The sequence below is a fragment of the Sinocyclocheilus grahami genome, unplaced genomic scaffold (genome assembly GCF_001515645.1).
Source record: "Sinocyclocheilus grahami isolate Dianchi unplaced genomic scaffold, SAMN03320097.WGS_v1.1 scaffold1913.1, whole genome shotgun sequence".
Classification (NCBI taxonomy): Eukaryota; Metazoa; Chordata; class Actinopteri; order Cypriniformes; family Cyprinidae; genus Sinocyclocheilus; species Sinocyclocheilus grahami.
Window position 1 is genome coordinate 41,137 of NW_015507092.1, and position 9,807 is coordinate 50,943.

Consider the following 9,807-nt stretch of genomic DNA (forward strand, 5'->3'; position numbering starts at 1 on the left):
CATGAGATGGATGGCCTGAGGGAAGAAACTGTTCCTGTGTCTGGTCGTTCTGGTGCTCAGAGCTCTGGAGCGTCGACCAGATGGCAACAGTTCAAAGAGGGAGTGTGCTGGATGTGAGGGGTCCAGAGTGATTCTGCCAGCCCTTTTGCTCACTCTGGACGAATACAGTTCTTGGAGAGAAGGGAGGGTTGTACCAATGATTCGCTCAGCAGTCCGGACTACCCTCTGAAGTCTTCTGAGGTCAGATTTGGCATTCATCCGAGTAAACAAGACAGATGGAAGTTGGCGAGTGAAGGACATAAAAAAATGGACTGGGGATTCTTGACGGATTCTTTTTCTTATGTGTTAGAAATGTGTTTCCATCTTTTCTATCCATTATGTACCCCATTGTAAAGAGACCGGGGTCCAGTTGGGTGAGGGAGGGATGTTGAATATGTGTGTTCAGACATCACGTAGTGTTTGTAACCGCACCGCTCTGAGTGTGTGTTGTGTTCTGCAGGGTCAGAGTCCGTATGTCAGATCCACGTACCGCTACACTCCTCTGCTGGCTCTGGTTCTGGTTCCGGGGGTTCTGCTGAGCTGGGTTCACTGCGGGAAGCTGCTGTTCGTGGGCTGTGATCTTCTGTCCGCTCTGCTGCTCTTCAGGCTGCTGGTTCTGCGCGGCTCGACCCGGAGCTCGGCGAGGGTTCTCTGCGGTCTGTGGCTGTTTAACCCGCTGACCGTAGCTGTGTCCACCCGCGGGAGCGCCGAGTCTCTGCTGGCGGCGCTGGTTCTGTCCTCACTGCTGTGTCTGGAGTCCAGGAGACGGCTGTCTGCAGCGCTGCTGTTTGGTCTGGCCGTCCACATGAAGATCTACCCGGTCACTTACGCTCTGCCCATCGCTCTGTCCCTGACCGGCGCACCGGCCCGCGGCCGAGGACTGATCCAGAACCTGATCCGGTGCGTCAGCAGGGATCTGCTGCAGTTTGCAGCCGTTTCTGGATCCGTGTTCTTCGCTCTGAACCTCATCTTCTACAGCATGTAAGTCCTTTAGACTCGAGCTTCCGCCCAAACTAGTTCTGTAGGAAATTAGTTTACTGTCACGATCGTGAATTCTCATCAAGTTCCTTCTTCATCCGTGTTTAAAAGCATGCCGTGATGCAGATCTTGTGTCTCAGACGTGCATCTGAGTTAGGGTTTGCATCACTGCACTATAACTGAGACACGCGGAGAACAGTAGTCCAGAACGAGCAGGTGTCTGTTGTTTCTTGTGTGTTGAAGGTACGGCTGGGATTTCCTGCAGGAGTCTTATCTGTATCACCTGACGCGCAGAGACATCCGTCACAACTTCTCTCCGTACTTCTACATGCTGTATGTGACGGCGGAGCATCACTGGAGCGGCGCTCTGGCGCTCGTCTGCTTTCTGCCGCAGATGCTGCTGCTGCTGCTGTCCTCGCTGGCCTTCCGCCGCGACCTGCCCTTCTGCTGCTTCATCCACACCGCCGTCTTCGTCAGCTTCAACAAAGTCTGCACTTCACAGGTGCGCACGCACGCACGCACGCGTCTCTCAGCTGTTTCTGACGGCTCCTGAAGCCTCTGCTGACCGTGTGCTGCTGTGCTTCTCTCTGCAGTATTTTCTGTGGTATCTGTGTCTGCTGCCGCTGGTGTTGCCTCGACTGACGCTGGGTTTGAGACGAGGCCTCGGGCTGCTGCTGCTGTGGTTTGTGGGACAGGTGAGATGAATATTCCTCGTCTTGTGTTTCTAACAGCGCGAGTCTGTGGTTTGGGCAGCTGTCTGTCGTGTTCGCAGGCGCTGTGGCTGTCGCCGGCGTATTATCTGGAGTTCGAGGGCTGGAACACTTTCGCTCTCATCTGGATCGCCGGGCTGCTGTTTCTGCTCATAAACTCTCTCATACTGGGACAAATAATCTCCCATTACAGACCCGCAGAAGCCCTGCTGAAGAAGACCGACTGACAGACGCCTGTGAGAAAACTCCACCTGAACATGATCACTTCACATGTTATGGCAACTTGAATAATACTCACGTGCAATGATCACATGTGAAGATATGTACAAGAGTGTTTCTGCATGTCTCTGGAATATATTTTTCCTGCAGATCCTGGAGATGGACGAGCTGATTCAGATGACCACTAGATGTCGCCCTACAGCAGTTTTACAGATCTGATGTTGAACAAGCTGATAGGATTTTAAACACTTTAAACACAAACTACATTTTAGACGGAGTCTCAACTTTTACTGGACTTACATTTCAGACGTGTAAATGCTTTGCGATGGTGATAACGAGTGTTTGTGTCCATGCAGAAATGATCATGAGTGTGAACAAACATGTTTATGAACGATATCTACACGTACAGGTGTGAGTGAAGAGACAAGCTCCGCCCACCAGACGATGTCGGCACCAATAGGAGTGAGTGTTGAGTGGCGGTGGGCGGGGCATCTGATGCGGCAGGGTTATATCATCCTGATGAAGTGTGAGCTCTGATGAATAATTCTTCTGGATTGATGATTTAATCCCAGCTCCACCTCACTACAGCTGAAGCAGATCAGGGTTAAACTGGATTAAATCATCTCCACCTGCTGGGACTAGTTGGGTCTCTCTCTGTGTTTGCTTCATTACAGCAGAACCCTGATTTAAGCTTTAAAAATCTTCTGTTGTCACACAATGTTCTGGTAAACATTTTCCCCAAAAATACTGGCCTCTGCAGATCTGTTTATGTCTGACAAATTCACTGTTATTACTCACACACTAATTAAAGTGTTCAAAAGGAGAATGTGAATCACAAGTGGAAATATTTCTGCCGCTATTCATAGCAAGACACTACAATAGTACATATGCGTGGACTTTTTGTCATACAAGATTTTTATTTTTATAAAAGTAATAAATATAACAGGAAGACCCACATTTGAGTTGCTGCTTTGCATCACTGTATCTTCTGTTAATATTTATTGCCCATATTGAATGCCAGAGGCAAAACGTCATGTTAAAACCCTTCCTGAAAAAGTGCAAAAGGTCATTAAACAATAAATACAAATTATTGCTAGAAATGAACCTTCCAGAAACAGCTCATTAATCACCAGGAAGCCAAGCGTGTCACGAGGACATTACATCTCGCAGGGTTTCTAGCCCCAATAGTGCAAGTGCAGCATTATTATTTATTAATACTTTACTATTTATTGATACATTTAAACAGTAGTTTTATATAAAGTCTTCAGAAACTTCAGAGCATGCTCTATTAAACACTCATCAGTGCTGAAGCGAATTTAACATCACAATGTTTAAGAGCCTAAATATTTGACTTTTATTGAATATGTTTTATTACTGGTCTGCTTCAACATATTAGTTTGTTTTGTCACGTCTTGTCTGTTTAGTGAGATATAAGAAGATTTGTGTCGTTGATCCGGCTGATATCTGAACACAAACTTCAGATGAAATCCTTCCATTTTTAAACCTTTAAATACTTCATAAACATGCAGATGAAATGCTTTAATTAAACAACTGCTGAAAGTAAACCAGTGATAATGATGATGTATTATTAGACTCTCAGCAAATCCTGAACCTTCAAATCAATCTTTGTCTTTTACTATTTCAAATGAAATAAACAGAATCATTTCAGATTATTGTCATTTTTTTCTGTTCTCATTTTTATGTTAGTAATTTTTACTTGTCCATTTTCAACAAACAGAGAAAATGAGAAAGAAATATTAGCCTGACTACACAAAAGTGCATAGAAGAACATAATGAAAGCCCACCAAAGAAAATCTAACCCAGACGCTGAACCTGACAAAAAACTTCACTGCAGTAAATTTTCTTAGTATTTTTGTCGTTTTTCAGTACAAAAATGAAACATTCTTGACTCAAGACACAAGCAAAAATGGCTTGTTTTCTGAAAAAATGAATCTAAATGAGTGACCTAAAGCTTGAAAAAAAACCGAACAAATATCTGTCAATGAGCTCAGACAACAACAACAAAATAGTTCAAAGGAAAAACAGATAGTTGTTCTTGTAAACTCAATTTTGAACACTTTTTCAGAAATCAAGATTTCATATGTGACCCTGGACCATAAAACCAGTCATAAGGGTCAATTAAGGGTCAAGATTAATGCATCATCTGAAAGCTGAATAAATAATCTTTCCATTGATGTATGGTTTGTTAGGATAGGACAATATTTGAAAATCTGGAATCTGAGGGTGCAAAAAAAATCTAAATATTGAGAAAATCATCTTTAAAGTTGTTCAAATGAAGTTCTTAGTAATGCATATTACTAATCAAACATTAAGTTTTGATATATTTACTGTAGGACATTTACAAAATATCTTCATGGAACATGATCTTTACTTAATATCCTAATAATTTTTGGCATAAAAGAGAAATGTATAATTGTGATCCATACAATGTATTGTTGGCTATTGCTACAAATATCCCCCAGCGACTTAACACTGCTTTTGTGCTCCAGGGACACATATATCAAGTCATTTTGCATCTCCAGTAAATGTATCTGGATTTAAGGATGTTTGGATATTTGTGCTGAAAAACAAGGCAGAAATCCTGAGGAAGAACATCATGTTTTGCAGTGTTGTGTGTTTGTGTGTGTGCCAGCAACAAGATGATTGTGGGTTTGAAACGCAGCACATGAGTGTCCAGATTCAAACTGAATAAATGGCAGAATGAAAGTGAAGCGCTACTGCATGAAGACGCACGGGTTGATCTTGGCACAGCTCGTGTTGTTCCTCTGGCCGGTGCTGTGGATGTCGTGCCACAGCGGAGCGTCGACGGGCTCCTGTTTGATGCAGTGAAGCAGCCCGTGACCTCTGACCTCGTAACCCGTTTTGTAGTCGTGCTGTACGTACCCTCTGTAGTCAGCAGCGTAGGCGTCCACACACTGAGAGTTCACTGCTTCTCTGTTCAGGACGCACTTGAGCGGTCGTGCCCCGCCGTAAGCGTTAGAGGTATAATGACTGCTGTACGTCGTTCCCTTCAGCCTCTGGCAGGAGGAGTACTGCTCGCCGTATCCACCCTCCGCTTTCATCTGCGTGCCGTTCGGGAAACGCTCGAGATCCATCCAGGGACGTCCGCAGCCGTTCTCCGCGTCTGAGTCTTGCTCCAGCTTTATGAGCGGCTCGATCATCACGTGTGTGTCGTATCCCTCGCCGGGATCTTCGTAGCAGAAGTTCTCGCTCTTGATGCTGTCTGTGCTGTAGTCGTCGTGCGCGGCGCTCCCGTACGCCTCAGCTCTGTTACTGTAATATCCAGGGGCCGATCGATACGGTTTACCGTAGTGCGTGTGTTTGCAGAGCCGAGCGCCGGAGCTTCTCACGGGCCACGTGCCGCAGTCCAGGTTCTGACCGCTCGACCTGCAGAAGTTCAGAGGCTCGTCTGGATCGTAGGGACCTTCGTTCCTGTACTTGACGTTGTCTTCGCTCATATGTGGCCTCAGAAGCGCGAGAGGTCTGAGAGGATCGTCTCTGTCACTGCCGAGACAAACACACACAGACTCATGAATCAGCACTAACCGTTCCCATAACTCTCCATCATGCCTGAATCTGTGCAATATTAGTCTGAAAATATAGTAATGCAAAGAATGTAATTCTCCAAACTATAGATAGTCTCATGAAGGGCTGTTTTTGAACTGCACAAGCAGGAAAGAATCTGCTCTTACTTGTGATCTAACGAGGTGAGAACGCCGAGGTTCCTGTGTTTGCCCTTCATCACGCCGCTCTTCATCTTCATCTCGGTGATGGAGGGCAGGAGCAGAGGCACAACGACACAGAACAGCGCCAGCTGAGGACGCAGGAGCGCTCCGGACGCCGTCTTCTTCCTCTGACCCTGAAGGAACTTCAGTCTTCCCTGAAACTGCATCGTCTGGAAGCACAAACAAGATCAAGCGTCTTCTCTCTGTTCTTAAAGGGTTAGTTCACCCAAAAATTAAAATTAGCTTGTTTTACTCACCCTCAAGCCATCCTAGGTGTACATGACGTTCTTCTTTCAGACGAATCCAGTCAGAGTTATATAAAAAATTGTCTTTGATCTTTCAAGCTGTTTAATGCCACTCAGCGGGTGTTGCATGCTTCAGTCCAAAAGAAGTTCAATAAAAAGCGCCCATCCATAAAACAAAATCGTCTCACATGGCTCCGGGGGGTGAACAAAGGCCTTCTGTAGCGAATCGATGCATTTTTGTAAGAAAAATATCCATATTCAGAACATAATAATCACTTGAATCTAGCTTGCGCCAGCAGTTGTTCACAGAAGCAGCTCCGGGAGCATGACGTATGAGGTAAGCGCTGCGCATGCGCCGGTGAGTCTCGTGAAAACCAACGTTTGTTAACAGGAGCAAAGGAAGCAAAGTTTCCTTACTTTAGCAAAGCAAAACCAGTCTCCTCTTGGCTTATATCCAAATCCTCCGACATTCTTCTTTACAAATCCTCGTTTTGTCCTTCTAATTAGTGACCGTTGTTTTGTTTTAATCTCTCCGCTGTGCTTCCGCGTTCGTTACTTCTGAGCGGCGCATGCGCAGCGCTGACCTCATACGTCATCCGCCGGAGCTGCTTCTGTGTACAACAGTGAGCGCAAGCTAGATTCAAGTGATTATTACGTTCTGAATATGGATATTTTTCTTATAAAAACACATCGATTCGCTACAGAAGGCCTTTGTTCACCCCCCGGAGCCGTGTGAGACCATTTTGTTTTATGGATGGGCGCTTTTTATTGAACTTCTTTTGGACTGCAACACCCGCTGAGTGGCATTAAACAGCTTGAAAGATCAAAGACAATTTTTTATATAACTCCGACTAGATTCGTCTGAAAGAAGAACGTCATGTACACCTAGGATGACTTGAGGGTGAGTAATTTATGGACTAATTTTCATTTTTGGGTGAACTAACCCTTTAAAGTTGTCAGTGATTATGTACGGTAACATCTTCAGGACATTAACGTCAAGAGCAGCTGTCTAACCCTGTTCATGTGCAGCAAACACAGTCTTTCCTGAAGCACACAAAGCCAAATCACACCCTGAGATCTCAAACTCGAACTGAAACCATGAAGCCGGTCTGGAATTATTTCTCTGTGGAATGTATTTACGGAAAAATGTGCACTGTGCACTGAAAGCTGAAGGAATCCCTCACCAGGAATCCGGAGGTGCTGTCCAGTAAGCAGCGGAAGCGCAGGATAAAGCAGCGGTTTAGGAAGCAGGAGAACTCTGGAGGAACGTCGCCCGTCTCAGACTGAAACAAACTGCTGACCACAAGATCTTCACCTACAGAACAGACACCAGTGTTACACAGCGAGTGTGAGTCTGGAGTGTGTGTGTTATATGCGGCTGAAGTCACACCCGAGCCGCTTTGAGCCGAAGGGTTCATGGCCCAGTGCAGCTGCCGTCTGAACTCCTGCCGGTCGTCCACGTGAATGTAGTCGAACACGTTCTGATGCATCACATCCGTCTGAGGAGAGAGAGAGAGAGAGACAGAGAGAGACGAAGGGTTAATACAGGTGTTTACAAATGGCACGCGTGACCCTTCGGCGACTGGACAGGATCAGAATCAAGCCAAATCTGTCACAAATATTCCTTACAAGACAAGAAACTGTAGTTTGCAATATTGTATTAAAAGTTATAAAATGACAAAAATAAAATGACTTTTATTTTTACTTATACCTATCGTAAATATGAAGTTTGGACTTATTGAAATATTAATAATACTTAAGATTATATAATTATATAATATATAATTACTATATATATATATATATATATTAGGGATGCACGATATATCGGCCACCATATCGGTATCGGCCCATATCGGCTCATTTTTTCTGTTATCGGTATCGGCCTGATAAGAAAATTTGGCCGATATCTTAAAGCCGATAAATAATGCATTATTTCCTTCAGAGACACTTCAGATGCGCGCTGTTCGTTTGCAGCCTTTTGTGCAATTGTACGTTGTAATATTGTGTTTATTTGATGTATATCTGATTTATCTCATATAGAATGCGTTTGGTTAAGAGAGTGTGTGTGCGCATGTGTGAGAGAGTGAGTGAGTGAGTGTGTGTGTGTGTGTGTGTGTGTGAGAGTGAGTGTGTGTGTGAGTGAGTGAGTGAGTGAGTGTATGTGTGTGTGTGTGTGTGTGTGTGTGTGTGTGAACCATTGGCCTCTCGCATGGAATCTGTAGCTTTATTGTGGTCAGACTGCTCAGATTCCTGGATGTCTGTCTAAAGCCACGGGTCATTATGTGTTAAACGTCGCGTGACACTGAAGCGCACCAGACCCCAGCTCTCCCAAAATAAGCCTGCATGTGTAATTCTTCCTCTGCTTTGCTTTTGTCAGAAATTACAGATTCTTTCTGTAATACTGGAGCCTGACCTGTATTTTCCATACGACAGGCACGCAAAGCTCTCTGAACATTTGCCTTGTAAAGCAGCAGTTCCGTATGACTGACCGCGTGAGCCGCCTGCTAAAAGCAGAAAATAACCTGGTGTTTCTGACACAAAAGTCATTGTTCTTCAGAGGATAACTGACACAGAGACGCTCGCGCTGTCGTCTGAGAGAGTTACGGTAGTGGTGCTCCTCAAAACTCACACAGATTTACCACAACAACCTGCGATTCAGACACACACTCACACTTGTTCACACACACACACACACACACACACACACACACTCACTCTCTCTCTCTCTCTTACCAGGACTAACGTTTCCCTGTAAGTGTCTGAAGTGTGTGTCAGGTGTTGGTCAGTGATGCTCACCTGGTGGAAGCCCAGATAGTCGACTATGGTGGAGGAGGCGTAGAAGACCATCCCATCACTGCTGACGACCAGCGCAAAACCTGCTAAAGACTGAACACAACAAACACTCGTCACTGACTGACCTGTGCGGTTAGGACTGTAACAAATATGTATCTGTGCATTTATCCATCCATCCATCCATTCATTCATTCATTTATTCAATCAGTCAGTCAGTGTGTAAAGGTTATTTCTGATATGAAGAAGTCAAACTCCTGCTAGTATGATGGGTTTTTTAAGCCGTTTTGTGGCTGTATTTACTGTTGACTATCTGTGCTTCATGATCTTCATGGAAATCAGCACCTGCTGCTCAGAGCAGATCTGAGGTTAACAACAGAGACTTTACTCAGAAATTCAGCTCTGAAAGCGGATCATGAAAACTCTCTTTCTCTCTCTGTTGACATCCTGATGGCTTTTCCTCCTTTCTCACATTGTCACACAGACTTCAAAGGCACATCAAAAAGGTCACGAAAGAAACCCATTCAGAAAATTTCCACGGAAGCAGAGAGAAGGAGAATCTGGAATATAACTCTCCTCTGGGATCAGTCTGTGATTCCTCAAGTCACGCAACACATTGTGCTGCTCAGCGCGAGTCTCTGGAGCTCAGCGCTGCCTCGCGCTCGTCTGCTGTTAAGATGCTGCCGTCTGGTTTTTGTGAACTGTTCAAAACTAGTCACTCAACCTACTAGTTAAAACCAACTGTTCTAGTTCAACAGAATCAATGACACAGTTACTATCATCATCAGTGCACGTGTACATACAGACACACACACACACGGTATCTTTTAGTGAGGACATTTAGTTCTAACAAGTAGAAGTACACATACACATACACACTCTCTCTCTCACACACACACACACACACACACTCTCTCTCTCTCTCACACACACACCCACACACACTCACTCACACACACAGACACGCACTCTCTCTCTCTCTCACACACACACACACACACACACACACTCTCACTCACACTCACACAGACACACACACTCTCTCTCTCTCACACACACACACACACACACACACAC

General features: G+C 44.9%; 2 protein-coding genes across 4 annotated transcripts in view; one reads left to right on the top strand and one right to left on the bottom strand.

The window, feature by feature from the left end:
* LOC107573292 (GPI mannosyltransferase 1-like) overlaps window positions 1–3,020 on the top strand; it is a 3,816-nt gene extending 796 nt beyond the window's left edge. Inside the window, exons 2-6 of one of the 3 annotated variants that reach the window (XM_016259717.1) lie at window positions 500–1,020; window positions 1,261–1,519; window positions 1,611–1,712; window positions 1,790–1,974; window positions 2,054–3,020. In XM_016259717.1, the coding sequence (XP_016115203.1) occupies window positions 500–1,020; window positions 1,261–1,519; window positions 1,611–1,712; window positions 1,790–1,954 (1,047 nt within the window). In that variant the 3' untranslated portion in view covers window positions 1,955–1,974; window positions 2,054–3,020. Of the gene's footprint in view, window positions 1–499; window positions 1,021–1,260; window positions 1,520–1,610; window positions 1,713–1,789 lie in introns of all 3 variants that reach the window. The other 2 variants (XM_016259718.1, XM_016259716.1) reach the window with 2 other exon arrangements.
* Window positions 3,021–4,433: 1,413 nt separating this feature from the next.
* Window positions 4,434–9,807, bottom strand: part of LOC107573290 (aryl hydrocarbon receptor repressor-like) — a 23,002-nt gene continuing 17,628 nt past the window's right edge. The window contains exons 5-9 of the mRNA XM_016259715.1: window positions 8,737–8,826; window positions 7,328–7,436; window positions 7,122–7,252; window positions 5,660–5,862; window positions 4,434–5,471 (exon numbers count right to left, since the gene is read on the bottom strand). Coding sequence (XP_016115201.1) covers window positions 4,682–5,471; window positions 5,660–5,862; window positions 7,122–7,252; window positions 7,328–7,436; window positions 8,737–8,826 — 1,323 coding nt within the window. The 3' untranslated portion in view covers window positions 4,434–4,681. The remainder of the gene's footprint in view (window positions 5,472–5,659; window positions 5,863–7,121; window positions 7,253–7,327; window positions 7,437–8,736; window positions 8,827–9,807) is intronic.